This window comes from Nothoprocta perdicaria, unplaced genomic scaffold, assembly GCF_003342845.1.
Source record: "Nothoprocta perdicaria isolate Ctin4 unplaced genomic scaffold, notPer1 scaffold_138, whole genome shotgun sequence".
NCBI lineage: Eukaryota > Metazoa > Chordata > Aves > Tinamiformes > Tinamidae > Nothoprocta > Nothoprocta perdicaria.
Window position 1 is genome coordinate 2,073,098 of NW_020454516.1, and position 25,051 is coordinate 2,098,148.

General features: G+C 46.2%; 3 protein-coding genes across 3 annotated transcripts in view; all 3 read right to left on the reverse strand.

Moving 5' to 3' along the window:
* SRSF7 (serine and arginine rich splicing factor 7) overlaps positions 1-1,356 on the reverse strand; it is a 6,951-nt gene extending 5,595 nt beyond the window's left edge. Inside the window, exon 1 of the mRNA XM_026033994.1 lies at positions 1,349-1,356. Within this exon, the coding sequence (XP_025889779.1) occupies positions 1,349-1,356 (8 nt within the window). The remainder of the gene's footprint in view (positions 1-1,348) is intronic.
* Positions 1,357-2,340: 984 nt separating this feature from the next.
* MALL (mal, T cell differentiation protein like) lies at positions 2,341-6,132 on the reverse strand. The gene is made up of 4 exons (XM_026033952.1): positions 6,025-6,132; positions 3,518-3,685; positions 3,048-3,176; positions 2,341-2,579 (listed from the first exon to the last, which is right to left on the reverse strand). The coding sequence occupies exons 1-4, from the start codon at positions 6,130-6,132 to the stop codon at positions 2,517-2,519; spliced, it is 468 nt and encodes a 155-aa protein (XP_025889737.1). The 3' UTR covers positions 2,341-2,516.
* Positions 6,133-7,097: 965 nt separating this feature from the next.
* NPHP1 (nephrocystin 1) lies at positions 7,098-24,391 on the reverse strand. Its single transcript, XM_026033995.1, has 20 exons — positions 24,323-24,391; positions 24,173-24,240; positions 22,934-23,039; positions 22,347-22,471; positions 21,759-21,948; positions 21,331-21,432; positions 20,606-20,697; positions 20,244-20,286; positions 19,953-20,037; positions 19,522-19,616; positions 18,643-18,771; positions 17,682-17,756; positions 16,635-16,745; positions 14,712-14,794; positions 13,228-13,304; positions 12,261-12,360; positions 11,585-11,697; positions 9,951-10,024; positions 8,921-8,965; positions 7,098-7,496 (listed from the first exon to the last, which is right to left on the reverse strand). The coding sequence occupies exons 1-20, from the start codon at positions 24,389-24,391 to the stop codon at positions 7,218-7,220; spliced, it is 2,061 nt and encodes a 686-aa protein (XP_025889780.1). The 3' UTR covers positions 7,098-7,217.
* Between the last annotated feature and the right edge of the window lie 660 nt (positions 24,392-25,051).

Consider the following 25,051-nt stretch of genomic DNA (forward strand, 5'->3'; position numbering starts at 1 on the left):
GGACGGGCGCGGCCGCCTGAGGCGGCGCGGGGCGAACGGGGCCGGCCGCGTCTGCCCTGGCAAAGTGCCGCCAATGGCGGGAAAAAAACAGGGACTGAGACAAAAATTTGCAAAATGTAAAGCAGAGGTGTTTGCGCTCCGGGGTGTTTTGTCCAAAAGTGACAGTGGAACCACGTTGGTCTGTAAAGGGACCAGGTGGGAAGCTGTTTGGAGCTCAAGGTTTAAACGCCCCAAGGCGTTAGGCACATAGGCAGGGTGGCAGCAGGGCCGTCACCAGCCAGGGCCGTGTCCCATGGGCCCCAAGCAAGGCCGGCGCTGAGCCAGGCTCAAGCCTGGACCCACGGGCGGGTTTGTGGCAATGGGGTGGGCTGGGGTGCAGCCGGGAAGCCAAGGCCCGGGGCAGGGTCTGGGGAGGCCCTGGAGTGTCCCCCAGGTCTGGTGTGGCTCCTGCAAAGGCACCGGTGCTCACGGTGATGGGAAGCCTGGCCCAACTCCTGGGCCTTCAGAAAGGAGCGAAGGTTCCTGCTGTGCTCTCCCCAGCTCCTGGCGCCCCTCCGTGACAGGCGCTTTGCCCCAGTGAAAGCAAAGAGCTTATCTAAAGCCTGGGAGATGGTGGAGGCCAGAAGAGGCTGCAGGGAAGGACAGGGAGATGTGTTTGTGTAGGAGGTGGGAATAGATGTCTAGGCTGGACACGCAGGAGAGGGCAGAGTGGGCAAGGGGGTCATGGTGTTGATTCAGGCTGGTGACAAAGTGGAGAAAAGAGTCAAGAGGAGATGAAGGTGATGACAGTGGGACGCAAAGGAACTTTCCATAGGGCTGCTGGCCACATTTTGGCCATGTCTTTCAAGAGGTGAGGGACACCTGTCCGAATCCCATCACAGGAGCGCTCCAACCACCCTTCCCAATAGGCCTGAGGGAAAGATCAGCCCTTCAAGCCCCTGCAGCAACACGACGGGCTCTGTGGCTGGGAGGGCACTGGCACTTCCAGTGGCTTCCTGCAGGACAATACAAGCTCTTAGGGGCTTGATGGTGCTCATGTTGGCATGTATGGGTTCCTATAGACCCCTGTGTGCTTTTATAGGCTCGTGTGGGTTTCTGTGGGCTTGTAGGGGCTCACGTGGGCCTCTATGGGCTCATACAGGCTTTTATGGCTTGTGCACGTCTCTGTGGGCTCATGGGGGCCTTTATGGAGTTGTTAGGGCTTGTGTTGGCCTCTGTAGGCTCCTACAGGCCCATAGCACCCTCTACTGCATCCTGTGGATTTGTGCTGCCCCATACAGACTCATACAGGCCCATAGCACCCTGTGCTGCATCCTATGGACTCCTGCTGCCCCATACGGGTTCCTACAGGTCCATAGCACCCTCTACTGCATCCTATGGACTCCTGCTGCCCCATGCAGGTTCCTACAGACCCATCATACCCTCTACTGCCTCCTATGGATTCCTGCTGCCCCATACAGGTTCCTACAGGCCTGCACCAGCCGCTGTGATCCATATGGGCTTGTGCAGGCCTTTATGGTCTCCTTTGGGGCCGTGCCAGGCTCTGCGGCCTCACATGGCTTTGTGCAGCCCCAGTGGGTGCAGCCCCTTCCATGGGCACCCACGGGCTGCCGGTGAGCGTTAGGGGCCCCTATGGCCTCGGGCCACCGGGCTCCAGGTCACACAGAGCGGCGCCACGTGCGGATTCACGCTCTGCTATGGGTGCCTATGGCCTCGTGCGTCTTTGGAGGGATTATTTTGCAGGGCGGGCAGGCAGGAGGAAGCAGGGAGGGCGCTGTGGGAAATAAAGAGCTGTCCTGTCCCCAGGGGACAAGGAGGGACGGGGGCAAGAGTGCAAGAAAGGAACACAAGCCGGGGGAAAACAGTTCGTTCAGAGGCAGACGAGGCGGGAGGGCTGCCAGGTCAAAGGAGTGGACCAGCCTTTCTCAAGAGCACACTGGGTGAGCGAGAGCCCTAGCTGGGGCAGAGGCGCTTGGACCGCCAGCATCTGCACTTTATTTTACATAACCCCCACGTACGTGACCTGGAGGAGCCTTGGGCCTGAGGATGGAGTGCGGAAGCGCCGTGCTGCCCAGCGCGTCTCCTGCCCTCGTTCCAAGGGCCCCCTGGCCTTGGCGGGGCTCGGCGGGTCCCCGCGGATCCCGCTGGCTGGGAACGTGTCCCCTTACCCAGGGGCAGCGCGTGGTGGCACCTCGGGGGCGCAGTGCTGTGCGTCGAGGCCGCCCTCCCGGCCCCTCTGCACCGGGAGAGGTGGCAGCCGGCAGAGACGGGACCGGCAGCGCCACGGACACGGCCCCTTGGAGGAGAGCAGAGGCCACGTGAGAACTGTCCCTCACAACCACGGCGACACGGCGCCTGATGCCTAAAGACCTCTCCTTAGGGGCAGGGGAAGAGCAGCCACCAGCTCCGTGCGGCGCAGTGCAGGGTCAGGGCATGGAGTCCTTGCTGGGAGCGGGTGCTTCTCTTGCTCTGGGGAGGCTGTTGTGCAGCTCCAAAGGCTGACGTGTCCTCCTGGGTCAGTGGTAGTAGATGCTGAAGGCGTGAAGGATGTACAGGAAGGTCGTGAGGAAGGCAAAGAACTGCAAGAGAGAAAGGAGAGTGAAAGCTGGAGTCCACATGCTGCGTGGCTCGGGGGATTGTCCTTCTTTGGGCAGCCCCATCTTCCCTCAGGACTCATGTCTTGAGGGAAATTCCCAAGCTAGACTTCTCTTCCCAGTTTCCAAAGAGGCAACACCCCAATGTTTCCCAGGAAAACAGGTCATGCAAAGCTGGCCCTGAGCTGTTTGTCCTGGAGGAATCCATTCTAGTGCCTAGAGGTGGTGAAGAGGGAGTCAAGCCTCGGGAGCACATCCAGAGCTCACGGACACGGTGTGACACCTGGCTGCAAAGCGGGACACCCTGCGGGGCGGACAGGGCTTGCTTCCCGCTGGAACGTTTGTTCCTGCAGTAGAAACCGCCGATGCTTTGGGGTTGTGCTGCCCCCCTGGAGCCCCATGGAGCGTGACAGCGTGTGCGACAGCGGGTGGCACCCCCGGTGCCCAACTCACGGAGGCGGCGGTGTTGAGCTGGTAGCGCGGCGGGGAGCTGGGGTTGTCCTCGGAGCGGATGGTGGCGTTGGCCTGCAGGACGGCGGCGCTCATGTACAGGATGGCCGTGGCACCGTGGTACAGGCTGTCCTGGGGACAGGGCAGAGGCTGCAGCGCGACTAAACGCTACGGGGCCGCATGTGGCGCGAAGGGCAGCGCGATGCCGCGGCGGGCGCTGGGAGCCGGCGCTACCCTCAGCGACCGTCGGAGCCGTTTTCCAGATGGGGAGCAGAGGGCTCGGCCGAGCTGCTGGAGGCGGACTGCGCCCCGTGCTCTGGGTGTCCCTGCTGGAGCAGGGGCTGCGCTGGATGGTCTCCAGAGGCCCCTTCCAACCCCAGCCGCTCTGTGACCGGCGCAGCAGCAGCTTCGTGCTCGCTCTGCCGTGACTAGCGGCCGCGGCCGGCCTGCCCCGTGCCCGAGCCCGTCCTTACCAGCACCCTCCAGTTCTCGCTGTTTCTGCGAAATCCGAAGAAGTAGCTTAAGAAGAGCAGCAGGGAGAGGAGGCAGGAGGTGAGGGACACGTACATCACCCATCCCTGCAGCAGCGGGAACGAGACGGAGGTAGCGGCGACGAGGATCCAGACCCAGGCCCCACAGACCTGCCAGGGACAGACAGACATTCCCAGTGAAGGTGGCTCGGGGGGAGCCAGCTGCCGTTTGGGAATCCATCCCATCCCCATCACCCTCCTTGGGTCTCCCTGCACAGCTGGGCTGTGCCCGTGCGCGGGGCTCGTCGGAGCCGGCGCGGATGGGGCAGGACGGGTGTCCCGGCCAAACACAGTCGGGGCCTTGCAGACACTTCCCGCGGGATGCGCGGATGGGATACACGGAGCAGCAAGTAGGAGCGGTTGCTCTTTGGAAGGATGTTCCCCAAAGCCCAGGGCCCACCCGAGCGCCGTCGCGGTGGAGCTGCAATCTCAGCTGTATGCAGCAGAGAGGCGGGAACAGCTTTATGGGCGGCAATGCTCGGAAGCCAAGCCCAAAGGCTAATAAAATGTGTGACCTTCATCTCCGGGCTGCCTTATCGGCGTGGAGGTATTTATGAGCCGCAAAGACGCTGCTGTCTGCTACTGAACACGGCACGCGAGCCCTCTTCGTACCCCGCACCTTGTGCCACCACCCAGCACCGCCACCCTGCTCTGCGCTGCCTCTCGCTAGCCCGCGTGGGGCGAAAGGCAGGACGGCGCCCGGGCTGCCGGGCGAGCACAGGCACAAGCAGCACGGGCCCTAGGCCGACTGTCCCCCGTGAATTACGGTGGGAGCTACAACGCGCGCCCCCGCACGCGATTGGGGCTGCCAAAGCTGAGCTGAGGGGATCCTGCTGACGCAGCCCTAACAGCCACCACGCACGGACCCGAAACCTGCCCCTCGAGCAGGAAACGCGGGGCAGCTGTGCTGCGGATGCACAAGGGAGGACGAAGGTGTGGATACGGCAGCGGTATCCCGTGACACCGGAGCTCGCACTCAGCCCCCACGCCTGAGCATCCCCAGCTGATGGAGGGAAACAAGCTGAAGCCTCCAAGAGCCCCACGTGTTCCAGACGCTGTATCCTGACAGCAGCGACAGGCAGCGATCGGATTAGCCGGAGCTTCTCCCTCCACTGGTTCCTTCCTCCCAGAGCCCCCAGCCCCATTTCCACGTGAGGACAAGGAGCGAGCGGGACTCAGGTCTGGGCTCCTCTTTGGGAGCGTGGATGCCTCGCAGCCCGGCCTGGGGATGGCCCTGGCACGGAGCGAGGATGGGATGTGAGCTCTGCACACCAGACCCCCGTGTCTCTGCCAGTGCTTGGCCACCAGTTCTCTCTCTCCGGGGAACCTCTGATCTCCGGCACATCATCTGTTCTCCCAGTTTGGCACCAGTTCCAACCTAGTATGCAGCCCTTTTATATCCAAGGTGGCATCGGTAAAATGATGGTCGTGGTGATTTGCTCCTTTGGGCGGGTGGGGACAACGACAACCGCTTTGCAGATCATTCAAAAAGGGGGTGATACCCAAAAGTAAAACAAAAAATGTTCTCTCTCGAGATTGAAATCACAGCACAAGGAAATCATCAGCTAGCCCAATGCACCAGCCCGGAAGGAGCCTCTGGATCCACCTGGGCTGTTCACTGGGTGTAAACACCCGGGGAGGCCTATCCAAGCTCAGCCCAGCCTGTGCAGCTCCATTGCCTGTGGATGGAGCTGTTCCCGACACTCCAGGACCGCGCTGCGCTCCCCGGCTGGTCCCTGCTGGCCCTGGGCAGCCCATGGCAAGGACAAGAGCCCCTCTCGCCCACGGGAGACGCTGCGGAAGGGGGAGCCTCAGCTCCGACACGCAAGACACCAAGGGCACCGTCACGGAGCCCACAGGGCGCGAGTAAAACGTGGTGTCTCTAAGGCAGGACACAGATGTGGAGCATCCCTGGGGAAAAAACCCCTTTCCTCCAGGCTGCTGTCCTCTCATCACCTGCCCTGCTGGATAGAGGGAGTTGAAGGCACCGTGACAGCGCAGGCAGTTCGGTGGCGTCATCAGCAGAGAGCTGCGGCTCAAAGTGCAACGGGAACCAGCTTAACCCGTCACAGGGGATGCCCTCTGGACCCAGAAACGCTTAAAGAATCACGATGGCTTCCACATAACCAAAGGCCTGACGGTCTCCAGCCTTCTCGCCGCTGGGACACCGGCACGGAGAGCGCATCGTCCCTAATTTGCAAGTAGTTCCCAATTCCTGTTTTATGCCCCTTCCGACTCCACGCAAGCTCAGGGATGGCACTGGAGCTCACAGCTTCACATTGCCACGAGCCCCGAGACCTCCTTTCTCAGTCCAATACAAGCCAAACGAAAAGACCTTTTCCTTTGAAAAAAGAACTCATTTCCCCCACTGCTGTTGAGGATCTTTCAGGGCTCGGGCTTTTTTGCCCCATGAGGTGGTGTTAAAGCAAGGCCGAGCTCAGCATACTCACTATCTCAGGCAGCATGAACAGGTAGGGGACGGTTTTAAGCACGGCCAGTCCGGAGGGCAGGGAGGGCTGCGTGGAGGCCGGGCTCGGAGCGGGACCCGCCGCTGCCATCTCTCCTCAGCTGCCGCTCCAGTCGCTCCGACCGTTGCGCCTGTATTTGTGCGGCACCGCTCCCGCGGCGGGTGTGCACCGGCGCGCCCACGCGGACGCTCACGGGGAGCAGCCCAGCCTGCCCTTCCTCGGGAACCCTCCGCTTACCTTGGCACGGGCAGCGGCTCGGGAAAGCTGCAAGGATCGGAGCTGCGCGGCCGCAGACAGCGCGAGCCACGCGCCATCAGCTCAGGGCTTTTCAACGCGGGAAGAGAAAGAAAATAACAATAGTAATAACAACAGCAACAATAATAAAGCCAAACAGGACACCTTCCGTGGCCAATCCCGGACCACGCTGCGGCAGACACATTTCCTGCATGGAAATGTTGTCCCCCTCGCCATTTCAAGCCCCAATATACTGGGGCTTATAATATTTTTTTCTTCTTGCCCCCTCCTCTTTGCCTTCAGACTTGCTCATTGCCACACACGAGGGGAACGGCGGGCCCTCCATTCCCACCAACTTCTGTTTGTATTAGGTGGGTGAAGCACATTCCTATGAATAACCCAACCTTTCCTGAGTGGGAAAGGAAAACACTACAAACAGGCTAAATAAAGAGCTAGCTACTGGCCAGCGATTGGACAAGAGGTGATTTTTTACTCACTGGATGGCCTTGCTCAACAGCATTCTTAAAAATCACTGCTGTTTTCCTTGACTAACTACTACCCGTTTACCTGGTGCTGTGACAGAGCGTTCTGTTCAGGACTCACACTGACTAAAACTTAATTAGAAGTTAATTGGAGGCTGCATGAGCAAAGTGTTGCCTCGGTGTTTGTTCAGCCTAGGAGCACGGCAACACCCCACTTGGCTACAACTGACAACCACAGCCGTGTCTAACTCAAGTGGAAAATTTTAAATATAGCTTTGATTACCTAAAATGATAAAATACCATTTTAGACTCTCTGTAAATATTAGTGATAATGCATATTGAAATATTTATTACAATTCAGGTAGTATATTAAAAACCCATACAAAATGTGTTTTGCAGAGGCACAAATTCTTTGCGAGAATGCATTTACGTTATTACTTGTTTTCTACTGTCATCCATTCATACCGGAGGGCTGTTTTTCCTAGTTTCTCGTAAGAAATCGTAAGTCAGCTCGGAGATATCAAAGGCTTTGTGGGAGTTTTCTGGGGAGAGCAGGAACTGAAGTGCTCCCTCGTTCTCCCGGGCCTTTTTCAGGAAGTCGGCAATCACCTTCCAGCGAGAAGCTTCAGTCTCCTCCTCTGCCCACTTGGGACTGGGGAGCAGAGTGGAGTGCAGGAGAGGAAAGACAGAGTCGTGGTACACCAGGACAAACTGCGCCTTCAGAAATTCTTGGTCTCGCTGCAAAGAAGAAAAATATTTTAAAATATTGCAGTGCAAAGAGGCAGTTCTTCCGAGCACGTCTGCAGAGGTTTGTACGTACACAGTGAAAAACAAAGCATTCAGCTAATCCCTTTTCCCGGAATAACAACAGGAGATTGAGCCTTACTAAACAAACGTCACTTAGTTCCGAGGAGCCTGGAACTCATCACCAGAACTCTGTCAAGGCTGCAGATTAACAAATCTCCCCTCCAATCCACGTGCTTTTCCAAACACAAAGGAGTGATGCACAGCCATAATCTAAATAACAGTTCCCTCATCGCTCCATAGTTTTGTGTTAGAAATAATTTTGTTAGATGCAGATTACTAGGGAAAACCCAAGGCCTCTGATGCATCAAACTCACCTCAAAACTCCCCTGCTTTCAAATGATTTCTGTTCAAGCCCTTGCAAATCTAAAAGGAGATCTTTGCTGTTTTTCAGTGCTGTGCATTAAGCAGCTTGTGCTGCCAGTGTTGTTATAAAACAATGGAATGGTTCCTGGGAGCCCTTTGCTCAGGGTGTACGTGTGTTTCTTCATCTAGTATTAGTGCACGGGGGCTTCTTGCTGCATTTGCTGCACGTGCAAGTTAAGAGCCTGTGTCTGCAGTGTCCCGGGGACACACACAAATGCTCCCTGCCTCGGCAGCAAAACCCACTCCTGAGGATGAATGGCTCATGTCTCAGCGGGTGATTTGGCAGCTGTGTGTCACCTAGGAGCCCAGGAGGGAAGAACCAGCTGTCCCACCAGGCAGCAATCCTGTCACGGGAACGGCATGTCACAAATCATGAAAAACGGGATGGTTCCAGCATCCCGAGGAGCTGCTAATTCTTTGAGCAGAGCAGCTTTCAATTCAGATGAATAACTTTGAAAAAAAGACGTTCTGCTGTAAGGGCTTTTTGGCTTGTGTTTTTGCATAAATGGGGAACTCTCCTTATACATTCTCCTTATACATTCCCTAGCATGTATAATGAATGAAACACCCTTCTGCTACGCCCAAGAGGGTAAATCCTAGGATCAACAACCAAGACTCTTCCCATGTGTGTGGCTCCTCTTTGTTCAGCGGATAGGAGAAGGTACAAGCAATCCTGACGACATGTTCAGCTCTCTTGCAGCTCCCTCTGGCCACATGGAAGGTTACAGCTCTTTGCAGCACGGGGATTACAGAATTTGGAGGCCTTTCTCCCATCAGAACGTGGAGGGATTGGGGATCAGAGGAGGAAAGACTGGTCTGTGGACCTGCATAGCTGCTTTCATATGGGTAAGAAATGTGAAGAAGTGCTTTTAGCACATCTGCATTTACTGGATGGATGTATGGTGAGAGGGATAGTTAACTAGCCCAAACCTTGACAGGGAGCTTCTGGTTTGAGTTAGATCTGATACATGGCAAAGAAGCTCCAACGTTACCTTCTCTGATCTCTTCAAAGTTTGTTCTTTATCCGCCCAAGCGCTCTGAAATGCAAAGTAAAAACGTTACATCAGACCAGTCGTGGAGATGAGAGAAGCTTCAATCTTAACTGCAAAAACCTCTCTTACTGCAATCTCGCTCGCCTCACATTCCTCATTCCTGTCATTTTAGGCACTTTTAGGCAATTTAAGCAAACAGCCATTCCACCTGATATTACAGATGCAAGGATCCTGAGATTTTCAACTAGCAGGGTGACGTAAATGAAATGAAGGGGCTGTGCTACTTGGAACACTCATTCATAACCCTGGTTGACTTTCTCTCCCCCATAACCATGTATCATTTTTCAAATCGCCCAACCTTCTGAATGCAATGTAACATGGAAAAAAAAAATGCACACCACCAAAACCTATGCAGAACTTTAAAACCTGTGTAAAACTTTAAAATCTGTTTGACTGCCATCCAAAAAGAAGAGGAAATACTCACTGTTATCACACACGCCGTTTGATGCACGACAGATAAACTCAACTAAATCCTTTTGAAGGAAAAAGAAATATAGCCTAACTGCAAATACAGATGAGTTTTGAAAGTAGTGTCCTTTCAGCAGAAAGGATTTGGCTGTTGCTGTCTAGTACGGAAACTTGCATGGGATTGTAGTGTAAATACAGTGAATATTGTTCTGCAACTGCTAGTCAGAAGCTAAGGCAGCTCTTGGCTGTTGGGAATGCAGAGCTGCCTTAGGAGCCAGACAGACCCAGACAGGTAACTCACCCGAGCAGTGGTACTGCAGCACCGTGCCTAGCAAGGCTCAGGTTAACTAATTCAAGTACTTGCATCCCTTCTAAAGGTATTTACAAGTTCACTTACAACTTTAAAGGTGCTAAGGCACAAGAAACTTGCACATACTTTAATAATCCTACCACTTCCATTAGGTGGCTTTTCCACTTGGGGCTTCACAGGATAAAAAAAGCTCAAATTTTGCAAACTACCTTGAAGCCCTGATGTGGATTGGAGCTTAGGTGGATAACGTACCCGAAGTGCATCTATCAGGTCTGGCTGATCCATGACTTGGGGAAAAGTTGCTAAAATAGGATGAAAAATTAAATCTGAAACAAAGAAAAACAAAAATCAATCCAAAAGACCACATTTAAGGATGAAGAAGAAAAAGAATGCATTTCGAGATAGAAGCCAAGTCTTCCCTAGTCCCCCCCTCTCCTAGAGGACTTCAGAGGGGAGAAAAGTTCTAAAACACTTGACAGCAACAGAGAAGGCAGAAGAGCTCTCCAAGTTCTGCATTCCCTCATGAGAGCTTTCTGTGACAAACTGTGCAAAGGCTGCAAACTGAGGGAGCAGATGCACACAGAAGCTCATTGCCACTTTCTAAGGAAACAGCAGCGAGAGACCTCCCTGATTTAATCTAGAGACAGTTTAAGATCTTCCCCCGTCCTGCCTCATTTTTGCACCTGTCTTTTTTAATAAACATCCAACATTGTGCTGCCTGTTTTGGTTGTTACGAATAAACACTCCTCTATTTTACCTTAGCCTGGCTGTGTTGTGTGTGAACTTGTGATAACCAGATAACAAGTGGTGAATTTTCCAAACGGGGCCATCCACAAACCGTGTGGCCTCCTGCCTGTCCTCTGGCCTATCCATAGGGTCACAGCTGAGTCCCCTTTCAGCTTAAGGAGCCTGTGTCAGGATCAGGAAGGGCAGATCTGTCTCCTCGGCAGATTCCTGGCAGGAATGAAGCAAGTGCTTCGTTATGCAGCAGGGTATAGGAATGGGTGCTTCAACCTTAAAGGCTGTGGGGGCCTGACATCGTTTAGTCAATGAGATTATGGATAGGACTGTAATAGTTTTGCAGGTTTTTTTCTAGAGGAATTTCGGTCAAAATGCCTTGTGATTTTAACCATTAAGGCACACTGTTGTTTCTTCATGTCGAAGCATGTGCATTCTAAATATTTTCGCCTCAGAAATAGTTGATATATGATTCAGTCTGGACATGAGACAGAAGGAGAAACACATTAGAAAATTACTTATCGGTATTGATATAATTCATCTATTGTACAGCTAAGGAATGCAAATTCGCTGCATCTCAAATGTAATTTTAAAATAGACTACATAAATTTAAAATTTAAATTAAAAATAAATTAAATTTTATTTTTTTAATTTTACATTTTTTTTTAAAATAGACTACGTTTAAAAAAGACTATTAAAATATATACTCCAATACTTCTATTGAAAGAAAGAAGGGGAAGGAATAAGATGCAGAGTTCTAAATTGCAGCTTTTCCACCTCTCCTGCCTCTTCCTGGGGAGGAGTTTGCCTGGTCTCTTCCACAGCTCCCAGAAAACAAACACTTGCTAGAAATCAATGAGCAAGTCTTAGTAAGTGTCTAATCTCTCATGGTGAAAAGGAAACATTTCCAAATAATCCCTTTATCCCTTTAGCCATCCACATATATATAATCTATGTGTATATATACACACATACATACACATGCCAGCACCTAATAATACCTCATACCAGTGAGAGCTTCCCTTGCAGGCCCCTGTCCAGTCTTAGGAAGGGGAAACCTTGGGGAGAATAATTCTCTTTCAGAACCTCATCTTGCTCTTGCTGAAGTCAACACAATTTCCATGCTGAAGCTGTTCAGGAATTCTTACCAGCATTTTGCATGCTTATTCTGTCTTTCAGGAGGGCGTCACCAAGTATTTGTCGATAAAATACCAAGAGATGGATGTAGCACCTACTACCAATTAATGTTTCTGGTAGCAAACTATTGGGGGGGAAAGAAGGATATGAAATTGAGATTTTTTATTCAAAACTGTTCCTGCAAAACAGTGAGAGTAACAGCAGATTCATGAAAAATGCCCACACTGGCATCTTCGTGGATCTGTCAACTTCTGAATAGCTACATATCTATAACCTTTAATTTCAGGGAACACAGAAAGGTTGTAACAGGGCAATTCAAGCAGCAAGTTACCTTACAGAGCTGTGCCCGCTTCTAAGCAAGTTCTGAGCTTTATATCAGTTCCTAGAAGGTTTCATTTAAACATGCACACTAATTAACACAAAAACCCTGAAAGCGTTAACTGATTTCCATAGCCTGGGCCAGCCTCCAGCTGCTGCAGTTTTCCATCTTTCCTCCCTTCCCTTCCTCTTCTCTTTAAAGCTTTCTCCTTCACTTTTCCCCAACAAAAGCCTTAAGCAGTTGCTGAGTACAATGTGAAGGTGACAGAAACCTCAGTCATCCACAGACAGTGTTCCATGGATCTCTGGGACCATTGGAAATCACCTGACATGCTTCTTCATTTTGTTGCAGGACAAATTAGTACTCACTTCAGCCTGTCTTTCGACTCCACGCTTAACGACCTCAGCTTCACAAGAAGTGCAGGCTGCTTTCTGAACGTCAGAATTTGATGAAAAGCATTACTGCTTGCTTGAGAAATAAACAGCAAAGCACAAAATCAGTCATTTCGAAAGAATATTAAGAAGTCTGTAAGACAAACAGACACTTCAATTTGGTAGGAAATGTTTTGTTCAAACTATATTTAAGGATGGGCTAAAGACCTGAAAAAGGCATGGGGTACCTGAAAACTTTTCTGTTTTCTTTTTCCCTTTTTTTTTTTTTCCTGCAGTTATATCAACATTTGGCCTAACATAAACTACTATCTCTCAGTAGAAATAATGTATTCATTAAAATATACGTCGATTAAAGTAGAGTTAGGCAGCTTTATCTGTGTCATGGGCAATGTTATTACAGCTTCCAGAGAAAAGCCACGGTGCCTCCTGTGCAGTAACACGGTGATCTATCATCCGAATGAACCCTTGGCAAAGTTTCATTCAATACAAGATAGAACTGTGCTCTGCAGTATTTTCATGCACATGGGGAACATACTCATCCCCTCAGTTATGATCTGGGGCTTGAGCAGCAATGCAGAGCTAAGGAGTCTATTCCTGCTTGCTTTTTCACACTCTGTGCTGCAGTTATCACCTATTTAGGTAAGCTGTCCCACATCCAATAGCCAGGACTTGTTAAGTATCGTTTAAAAAATAAAAAAGAATTGGAACACATTTATCAGAGGCAATCCTCAGCTTACAAACACTGCAAATTACAGAAATATTGGCACTGACAGACAGTTCCGACATACACCAGCCCTAACAATCAGTTATCTCCCAAGCAAAACAAAACCAGGCTGTAGCAAAGACCTGCTAACAAGAACCCCAAACTAGTACTGCGTGCTGTAAAATAGGTAGAACGTTTGCTGTGTCACTTCGTTTATGAAATGTTTAGGAGAAAGCACACCTCTTCTCGATATTGACGGGTCAACCTCAACACCTCTCTCATAAGGGGTACCACCATTCAATAACAGCTCATACGTCCTGTGAAAAGAAGAGCAACACAGTTAAGCTAAAAACTTTATGTGAGAAAATCAGAGAGAAATCAACTTGCTGTCTCAGATAAGGAAAACAGATAAGGTGATTGTGGCTATTGTTGAGAGTTTGTATGAACTGACTAGGCCCAATTACTAAGTAACCATAAATTAATGACAGATCTGAAGATAACTTTATATTCAAACCATTCTGGAAGAGCAGGTGGACAGGAGATGCTAATGTTACAAGCAAAACCTTTTTGTCTATTTTAAATCCTAGGAATGAACAGTTACTGCATGATCAAGGATGGTCACTGAAACGCATTTTCCAAGGTGGGAAAGCTAGCCGGTATTAGTTTGGAAGTGTGAAGCATTTGTACTATTAATTGCTTCATCTTGAAGAGGGGAATAGTTTTAATATTAATATGACATATATCACAGCTAGGTAAAATAAGAGACTAGAGATGCTGCTGCTCTCCCAGTCGCTGATGTACTGTGAAATGAAGGTGGAATGTGGTTTCCTTCCTCCAGTTTTGAACAACTGTCTGTGGAATTATTAAGGGCATATAGTTAAAAATAAAATCATGCTCCAGCACTTTGTAGCTGGACAGCACAGGTTTTGTTACAGTCTTTTTGTGTGGTCTTTATCTATTTGTATGGATTGCAGAGATAATCTAGAGAGGAAGACAGTAAGAGGGGGTGACCTAGCAGGAAACAGGGATGGGACAGCAGGATGAGTATCCCTGCTGCAACCAAAAGTGGAGAATATTGAACAGTCACGTGCAGAGATTGAACCGGTTCAGTGAAAAACACCCAAGTGACAGAAATAAAAGCTTTATCATACTCATTCAAAAAGGGGTGTACATTAAGCTCACATGATCACCGCAAACAGCATCTGCTGCCTTTCATGTTGCATCTCCTTTATTTACCATTCTCTGAATGACAGAAGAAACTACAGAATTCACACACAGAGAAAAGGTAGCTAGTGAGGAAGAGCAGAATTAAAAAGGACTCTCACCTTCAGCTTTACTTAATGTTTTCATTTGATATAAACCAAGTTCTTCAAGAACTCCCTCCTCAGATATTTCCAGAGTTTTGAAATTCTATAGAAAATTATTTTTAAACAATAACTTGCAGCATTTCAGACCCCAATGTTGGTTCCAGGGGGCACTTCTCCCACCCAAACTTACTTTGTTTGAATGTACAGTGTGTTAAATCAGAACCAGCATTCTCACTAGAAGATTCAATAAAACTTGCATATTAGACTGGATTACTATCCCTGCCTACATCAATGGGCAAGAATAGAAATAGGAACTTTATTCTTAGCTTCACAAGTACTTATATTAAAAAAAAAGGCAGGAAAATAATATACGGGGGTGAGTTGAGGAGGAGTGAAAGGGGATGATCAAAAACTTACTTGGAAGGAATAGGTACTCCATCAGAAGTAAAAAGCTTCAGAAATACCCAGCCACAGCTTACGTCTCCTCTTTCACCTGTTGACTAGACAGAAAAAAAAGAGCAGCTAACTTCGGCAGCTGAAGTGGAATGACTGAACCACAAATAACTATTTGGAATATCCCATAAAGAATTTCCTTTAAATGGTAAAAGTCCAAGATTCACGGTAAGCAAATCCTGACAATGTCACATTTGCAGGCACTTGAAAATATTTTACCAAACAGCAGTTATGTTGGAGCTGATCATTAATAAACATATTTAAGAGACCAGGATTTATAAAGACAGGACGTACATGCTTAAAATAATCCTAATATATCCATCTCCTGAAAATAAAGAAATCCATGAATGTAAAGGTGAAAATTCCCAAACCTGCAATGATGTTCTAAAGAAAGAAGGGAATGATGGAAAACAAACACAGACAAATGAATTAGCCAGTGACCCTGTGCAGAGACACAAGCCTGGGAAATGCCTGGGCTGGTGCAGACACTGACCTCCATCTGCAGCCTCTGTAACTGCTCTGCTGCACGGCACTAAGAGTTACCCCTTCACCTCTCAATACCTAGAAGGTGGGATAAAGATCCCTCATTTCTTTTTAAGGCAACCTGATGGACCAAGCAGAAGGATCAAGCCCTAGCAGCACTAGCAGCTAGGAATGGGTACATCTTCCAGCCTTCATTTGCCCACATTCCGTAAACAGGGGTGACAATTTTATATTATACTGAGTACTCGGATTAGCAGAGGAGGACAATTATGCTCCCCTACATCTCTGTGAATCACCAAGTACTGACATGCTGGTCATTGGCAGGACTTAGGTCCTGCTTCCTCGAGACTTGCATTTGACTTATCCCCCTCGGCAGCAATCCTGCATCCCCACCAACTATCACCGCCTGTCTCTATCCCACGTTGTGCACCCTTGCTCCATGCTTTGCATGTTCCCCCTTCCTTCCATTTCCCCAAAGCTTATGAATTATCCCACAGCAGCTCCGGCTCCTTCCTGTCCACGTGAGCGAGCAAGAAGGCAAGAGCAGGAGTTGTGGTGGGATCCAAGCAAGCAGGCAGATGGGAACATGGGGCAGACCCAAAAGAAAAACACTCACTACCAAACCCTCACTGAAGCTTCTCGTCTGCCACATTTTCACCTGTGACCTCCATATCTTTGGAATAGGACAAGGAATGTGACAACAATAATGAAAATTTGAGTCTTTGGAAAGAGCCTGCAGGAACACTCCAGTCAGGGTGGTAAATGACATGGTTGAGATGTTTCAGAGAGGTGACCTGTTCTGAAAAGTCAGCCCCTGCTCCAGCTATTAATGTTTCTTAGGCTCTTGCTCAGTCTATCGTGTTCAGTCTTACAGGGAAAGGTGCCTCCCCGTCCACTAATATACTTTACAGAAGCCCAGCCTAGACGGATATAACTATATCAGCTAGAAATCAACATCCATGCTATTTAAACAGTTCGAATTTTAGTTCCCAAAATACATACCAGTGCGAAATGAATCACAAACTCTTTCATTCAGAACAAAGAAAAAGCAAGAGGGAATGATGAGAAAATCAGTCCTTTGTGATCACATTATATGAAATCATTAGCAGACTAACTGAAATTACTTCCATGTAAGTAAAAATACAAACATGCCCACTAATGAGAAAGTCTTCTCATTTCCCAATATGGACAAGAGCTTAAACTCATCAGAAACTAACATCTATCCTCTCTTTCCAACAAAAAGAAAACAATTTTGTAGTGAGCCAGAGGTATTTCAGCTACCTTTTCATTTGGATCTCACAGTTCAGTGTAGAGACACTGCAGTTTTAAGTGGAATTTAGGACAGCAGATTCACTTTATAACCATGTACTTGCATTGATTTATTCTGCAGCTTTAAACACCTACGTTGCGAATGTAAGTGATGCCAAGTTCAAATAATATTCCAATATCTGAAGATGAAGAATTGGACCTGACAAAACAGTCACCATCCAGCAAACTGGGTAAAATGCCTGTTACCTAATACAAGAGAGAGAGGAGAGGGAAAAAGTGAATGTATATATTTCGAAAAAACTGATTTTTAAAGGTCATTAGAGACATCACACTTCCACATAAGATCTTAGGCCTGATTCTATGATATATAAAAGTGATGAGCATAGATTTCAATGACCTTGAGCATCAATTTCAATTGAAGCCCCTGCTCCCCTTATTCTTTATCTTGCCAAGCAGCAAAGTTAGACTAACAAGGTACTTTTTTGGGGGACACAAGCTACCAAAGAATTTTACATTACAAAAAGCATTTAATTCCGTCAAAAAAACAACAAAAAAAAGAGACTGCAGGAGACTAAACACTAACACAAGTGTGAATGTGACATAACGCCTAAGCTGTGGGACAGAGCAAATGATTTATTTAAGAAATCAGAGCAACAGTCTCTTCCCTTCTTCACGATCATCTACTGCGAACCAGCCATTTGCTGGATTATCAAGCCCTTCTGCTGCTTTGTCTGCTAGTTACTCCTTTTCTTCAAATTAAAATAAAAAATGGATGTTCAACCACCATTCAAGGTGCCATGGCCACAGGCAAGGAAGGCACTAGCACTTCAGTTACCCTAAAAGTGTTATTTCAGTTAGTCTGTATTCACAAACTTCTGCAAATCTTTTCTAGATGTTCCCTTTGGTTACATGGAAAACAAACAAATAATCAAAAAATTAAAAAAAAAAAATAAATTGCTTAGTCCCTACATTAACAGGCTTGAGTTTACAAGTACTCAGTTGTAAATATGTCAGCAGAGCGCCATATGCTCAGGTACAGTATTGACTAACTGAGAATGTCTTGTAATATGTTTTATTTCAGCAAGAATATGAGACGTAATATATATATGAAAATAAAATAAATAAAATAGAAACTGCAAATAGACACTTAATATGTAATTTCCTAATTTCCTAGATACCTACCCTTGGAGAAAAGGTCCACGTATGAGGATTTTTAGGTAACCACGTAGCTCTCACTGTATGAATGTTACTGAGCACCTAAAACATGACAGCAGGGAAGAACTCTAAGATAAGTTTTCATGGAAAACTCTGTAGCTTTGACAAAATGTAGTATTACCCGGGATTAATCCAAACATCTGCATGCAGCTAAGATAGAGTTACACTTGCTCTTCCACTTCATCACCTAGTTGCAGCTTAAAGGTCTACAGAGAAAGTAATCTCTGAAGCCATGCACAGAACCACCAGCAGAGATTTTTCCAAGGATTCCTGCTTCACAAAATCCAGTAAAATAGACTCTTTTGTCCCAGGAGCATTCAATGGAACAGAACAGCTGAATTGTCAGATTGCTACTGGTAGGTTAGGTGATGAAAGCTCACCTCTGCACACCCAGGGAGCACAAAGGAACATTTATCTGAATTAAAATATATATATTTTACCCTAAAATTACATCTATTGTGGTATATATGCAATGATTTACACAAACATTATTTTTTATTGGTAACTTCTTTACTATATGCCAAATATTTTCAAAAAATTTACAGTTGGACTTGATCTTGAAAGTCATTTCCAACCATAATGATTCTATTCTATTCTATTAAAAAAAAAGTTGTCTGGACTTTATATTGTTATGAATAAGATTTGAACATTCAGAGAAAATAAAAAAGTTTAAATTATGCTCCAAGTATGAGCTGAAAACCTGCAGCCTTACTGACTAGATGGGGTTATCAACACATTCATGCTGTTTTGAAAAGCAGCTAAGGAACTTTGGGCTGTTTCATCTACAGTTTCTAAGAACAGACTTCTTAGGAACTTACTTAGGAACTACAGTTCCTAAGTAGAGACTACAGTTCCCAAGGAACTGCTCCAAGATCCTAAAGCATTAGTCAGGATCAAGACTTTTTTTTTTGATAGCCAAGCAACTTACCCGATTGCCATCGAATAGACAAAGTCGAACATGTCTACTGAGGACCTGTATGCTAACTCCTGGGACAGGAATCATTTTGCAGCTCAGTAAAGTTAAAATCATAGATACTCGAGATGTTCTTCGATGGATCTGGAATGCAGGCAACAGAATAAAGATCAAACCTTTCATATGGGCTCTTCCTCTATGTAGTAACACTTTTTTGTGTGTATGTTAAGATTAAGCGTAGGGTTCACCAGATTGCATTCTTCTACCAACAAAGCTGATGAAGCACCATCAGTAAAATTTCTTCTCAGGTCTTCTTCAGCTCTTTTCTAAGGAGATTTCTGCAGATATACAGATATTCCCAAGAAAGGAAGGAAATATAAAAAGGAAGGGGATATTACCACAAGCTTCTTCCCCAAGTATTTGAAGACTTATCGGCAAAAACAATTTCTGAGCTGTTGTTTTTCCAGAATTATTTTGTAGAGTCTGACAAATGGTACAAATCAAGATGTAATCATGACTCAGAACAAAAGAAATCAAATGAAATGAGTGATTTCAAAGTGACTTAAAGAAGTTCAGGCTTTAGGAAGTCAGGCTTTTCAGCTATGCAGATTTGTTTCACCCCAGACATGAAAGAGGTCCAGAAGCTCAAAATGAAACTCTTTCGTAAGTCTCAACATGACAACTTCTCTTGATTTTTTGCCAGTTAGTGGAGTGTGATAACATGTACTGCCTAAGGAGCTGAGACCAGTATTGAAGAAATCTAGCATCTGTTTCACAGCAGTATCTACCCACTAATTTGACGTGTATTTTTTTAGGTTGCTAGTAATTCACACAGATTCCATCACTTCCTTCAAAACCCAACAATATCATAGCTTTCTCTCCAGCAATACTCACAGTATTTTTTTCAGGGTTCCATACCAAGTCTTTAAAAGCCAGTTGGGAGGGAGTGAGTTCAGGCTGTATAAAGTAACTTGCTCGAAATTGATTACCTACAAAACAATAACATTTGTTTCAGTTATTTGCACTGCACTCATGATTCCTTCATCCTGAAGGGATCTGATATTTAAACTTCCTCACAAAGGAAGAGAGAACACTTCATCAAAATCAATTTCTGCATTGACAACAAGAAGCATCCTCGGAAGAGGAAGTCACTAAGAAATTTCTTATTGCCTTTGTGTGGCCAGGATCCCACCCAGATAAATAAGTACTAAATTAGAGAAAAAGGTGAGAGTTTTTTCAGATTACTTAACCCAAAATAACGGCAAAAGAAAGTCACCACAGATGCTCAATAATACTGCATTGCAATTATTATGAGACAAGCTTACCTTCTTCTAAGAGCTGATGGAGTGTGGATAGGCGGAATCCTGCAGGAATGGCTCCCATGGTCGTCAAAATCTCTACCGTGTCATTCTACTCAAATGAACATGGATATTGTTATTCCTACTATTAAATAGCTAACTGTTTTCCAATTTACAGCTCACTGGCAGCCAGTATGAAAGGCCTGGGGCATCAGGCAACTCTTTGGAGCTAGTTTGGCCTGTTACTGATACCAAGCTTACTTTATATGGTAATTAGCATGATAGTAGTTCAAGTTACTGTGTGAGAAAAACACTTACCTCTGTGACAGCTTTTCTTACAGCACTCCAGTGAGAATCTGTCCTGGAAGAAAAATAACATTCTTTTATAAATGCATCATGGATAAAATTTAAAACTGAAACCACGTGTGTATTTAAATAGCAAAGGTTTAGTATCTGAGACAGATCTGGTTATTAATAATAACATATTTCCAGCTATTAATACTAACTGGTAGAGTGGCTCATGAGCAGTAATACCGTAATTCTTCAACATGAGACAGGGAGGGAAAAAAAAATCCCATAAATCTAAGAAATTATGTCTCCAATTGCCATAATTGCTACATTTAAGGAGGAAACGGGAAGAATAATTTTACGTACATTTGCTTCAGCATCACTACATTTACCTTCTTTCAATGTTGGTTCCAGTTGCTGTTTCATCTTCCTCCTCTATCTGCTCTTCACTTTCCTCTTGGCTTTCTTCATCGTTGTTATAGACCTGCAGTTCAGATTCAGAAGCAGAAGGCACTTGCTTCCATCACAGTTCTGTTTAAAAGAATGTTCTCCAACCATAGCATGACTTCATAGTTTAGAAGAGGAGTTTTTTTCCTGCATGCAGAGCACTGTAGCCATAGCTGCAGAACTAAGGGGTCTGTTCTACCGTATGGGACCAAAATATTCTTGCAAGGGCATGCTGAACAAGAAAATGCATTTACAAGGCAGTCTTTAAAGAGAAAATGCATCAATATCATGCAGTACAAAATTAGCTACCCAACATAGCCTTTAGTTATATTCTGAAAATCTCTCTATATCACAGTATCTATAAGAATAGATACTATAATAATCTATAATAATCTATATTTGTATTACTGTAAAATGGGTGGACTAGCAGGACCCAATCAATCCAAACAAATCCTTCAGACTTGTCCTTTTATGACCAAGATTATCATGTCACATCCTCACAGGGTGCAAAATTGTGTTTTTGCTACCTTCCTCCATACACACACATCCACGATGTTATTTGGAAATAACTGGCAAAACAGCAAGGTGCCTTATGGTCAGCTTTATAGAGCTATTTTATCAGTTACAAAAGATACCAGAGATCCTTCTCTCAAGGTGACAGCACACTCACTGCGAGGTAGGTTTTAGGAACAAGTCCTCTCTCCCCTTTTGAATTTTCAGCTACCCACCAGCCGTCGGCCTTCTTGTCATGTATAAGCAGGACTTCACCTTTCTTCGCCACCGGAAAAAGACAGAGACAAAACACAACCAATAGGTTTAAACCCAAGTGTTTCAAAAAGGTGTCCCAGACACGATTGTCATTCAAATTCTTCCCATAACAGGGACCACAAACTATCCCTAGAGATTCTGCCACTACAGCAGATGGCAAACTGGACCCCGCTAAGCCAACTGAACACTGGAAAAAGTCATTTCTCCCCAAATTCTGCAAATAAATGATTGAGCCTCAGAAGCAGGAGATTTAGTTACACTTACTGGTTAATACAGGATTATCCGCAGTAAAAAAAGCAGTGAAAGAGACTTTCACAGAGCTATATTTACTTTCAACGTGAGGTCCCCTTCTTGCTGTGCGTTAAAGTTTCCTACTGCGATACATTCTTTAACATCAGGATCATCCAACAATGCATCTTCATCATCTGTTTCATCACTGTCTTCCTCCTCACTACTTTCTTCATCTTCTTCACCGTCATCCTCTTCATTTTCATCTTCTGTTTGGGGATGCTTCTGATCTCTACCCAAAACAAACAAAAAAAATAGGTTTTTTATTTTTACAGAACTGCTCAAAATTTCTCTCCAAAGTTTGCAATATGTCTTCTCCACAACTTATTATCCAGGTGTAGAATTTTCATTCCTGCATTTTACTCTCCAGTCTGATGTGAAGAAACTCCAAATGCCAGCGGTGCTTCCTCCCCAACAGCAGACACCACAGTGTCAACAACTACTTTTTTTGCAGTTGTTAATCACTCTGCCTAGAAGCATCCAAGTCACTCTTGCCTGCACCAACAGAGCAATCCCCACGTAAAGCTGCTCTGGAATAGTCACGTGCACTGTTACTTGTGGAATACTCTGCTCTGAGAAGGCCTGTGTATGCACAATTCTATGAAAGTAAATGATATTTCAGCTACTTACACATTGTATGGATCCTGATCCAGTATTAGAGAAAGTTTCTGCAGCTGCTGAGAAAGTTTTTGCAATAGTTTTTCTTCTTCTTCTTTCCTCTGATTATAATTCCCTACAGGTGCAGGCTCATCAGCCTGAGAAAAGAAAAAGAATATAATAAACTGCACAAAAAAAAAAATCAAACACGACTAAAATTCCCCCCCAAAAGATAGTTTCTCAGACATTTCTCGACAGATTTCACCCTCATGGGCTGCTGTCATCAGTGTCAGCTTTTCAGTGTCAGCTCTCATGCTTTTTTACTTCGCCAAAATTAATTTTCATCTTAAATTTCAAATCTGCATTCCCCACTCCCAGATGAATTTATCTAGTTGATAAGCATTTTAAGGCTATGATTCATACATAATGAAGCATAAGAAAATATGTTCTGATATAAAAATCGTTATATGTTTCTCAGAGACTGCAATTAGGGATTATGCAGTGCTGGGCACTGCTCTTGTCCTGAAACACCTAAAAACCTAAGGATGTTGGTGTTCTCTGAATATTCAGTACGATGTATTTTGAGGAAAGCCATTAACAAATCTCCTCTATACACTTGCCTTTTTCAAATTCTGAAGTACGTTTGTGTTCTCCTCTACAGACTTCCTCAGTTGCACACATCTGTATTGAAAGCAAGACAGACAGACAGACTGTGCTTTCTCACCTCTGATAAAGATGTAACCCAAAATATGCATAATCACCAAAATTTGTAGATTTAGATATCTGGACCTTCATACAATTATGTGCACATAAAGCTTTACAAATACTAATACCTGCCCAAATTGCATCTCGTAAGCCAAGAACTGAGTGTTCCTTTATGGAAGGTATATTAGCAAAATTATTTAGAACCAAAGTTGCAATAAAAGACGTAGAACAGAGAAACAAAATGAAACAAATCCTATCATGAGTGTGCACTGTACATTAAACTTGTGCTTATTTCTCTTTCCCTAAAGACAACTAAAATGCAACAGTGCAGCATTGCAGCACATTACACTAGCAAGTCACATTTTTTTTTTACATTTAGAAATAATATTCAGCAATCTGCAAATAAATAATGGTTCCTTGGGAGACTTTTTGCAGTTAGGCACGCTCCTTGACACATAAAAGCCTGTGTTATTCAGAGTGGCCCAGCTGGTCACATCTCATCCCTCTAGGCTGTGTCAATACTGCAGCAACACAGAAAACTGATGCCAAGAACTAGCCTTCAACTGCCAAGGTGGCATCTACTGGTTTTTTTTTTTTTTTTTTTTTAAACAATCCTTGTCTTCTCTTGCTAAAATGCAAGGGACCAAACGGATGGGTGCTGCAAGCTGCAGGATATATCCCTCTGTGCATTTGGGGCTGCTTTGGGTGCTTTCAGAGCCAAGCCAGGAGCAGAGCTAGGCCAGCAAGTATCTGATCGTGCCAGTGTCCAGGGAGTTGCTTGGCTTTGCGCTCACTGAACGTCCTGCTGATGGAAACAGGCTCTGAGCATGGGCTGCAAATCCCGGGGAAGGGCCAAGCCGGGCTCACACTTGGCACACAAACCAGCTGTGCCACACGTAAGCAAGCAGATGCCCTTCCACAACACGGGGTGAACTGCATACAGACCAAGGGAGCGAGATGAACCCACACACCCCCGGGTGAGGAGCTATTTCCTGGGCAAAAATAACGAAGTAGCAGCAATCCCTCATCCCACTAAACCCCTCCAAGGCCAGGACAAAGGGGACCGGGTCCGAGGGCTCCAGCCACCGAACCGTGTGGGTTAGAAGCAGGACCGGACACGGCCTCCCCGGTCCGCTGCGCTCCCGCCGCCTCACCTCCGCGCCAGGGCCTTGCGCCGCTCGGGGGCCGGGGCCGCCGCGCTCTCGTCCCGCAGCGCCGCCACCTGCAACACACCGCGGGCTCCGTGAGCCTTTTCCCTTTCCCTTTCCCGCTCCCTTCCCGTTTCCCTTCCGCCGGCTCCGCACCTGCTCGCGCAGCTCCCGGCTCCGCCGCTGCACCCGCTGCAACGGGCCCCGCGCCCGCCGCGCCGACATGGTCGCTAGGCAACGGCAGCCGCGCCGCGCAGAGATGACGTCACGCCGGCAGGGGGGGCCGCCACGCGCTGCGTGCGCCTGCGCACTGCTGCTCGCGGGGGGGGGTCTCCGGGCGAGAGGCATGCTGGGAGTTGTAGGCGTTCCCCCGTCACTGTACTTAAGGGTACAAATCAGAGCGCTATGTAGTTCCATCATTTATTTTTCATTTATTTATTTTTCATTTATCTATTTTTCATTTATCTTTCATTTATTTATCTTTCATTGATTTATCTTTCATTTATTTATTTTTCATTTATTTTTCTTTTATTTTTCTTTTATTTTTCTTTTATTTTTCTTTTATTTTTCTTTTATTTTTCTTTTATTTTTCTTTTATTTTTCTTTTATTTTTCTTTTATTTTTCTTTTATTTATTTTTCATTTATCTTTCATTTATTTATTTTTCATTTATTTAGTGAGAGGGGTATTTTTTACTTTATTCTTCTCCTTTATTGCTTTATTTTTCCCTTATTTATTTAGTGAGAAGCATATTTTTTCCCTTTATTTATTGTTCCCCCCCTTTATTGCTTTATTTTTCCTTTACTTATTTATTTAGCGATAGGGGTTGTTAAATTAAATCCTCCAAGTTCCTTTCCACATTAAGCCACGCCGGAAAAAAAGTTGC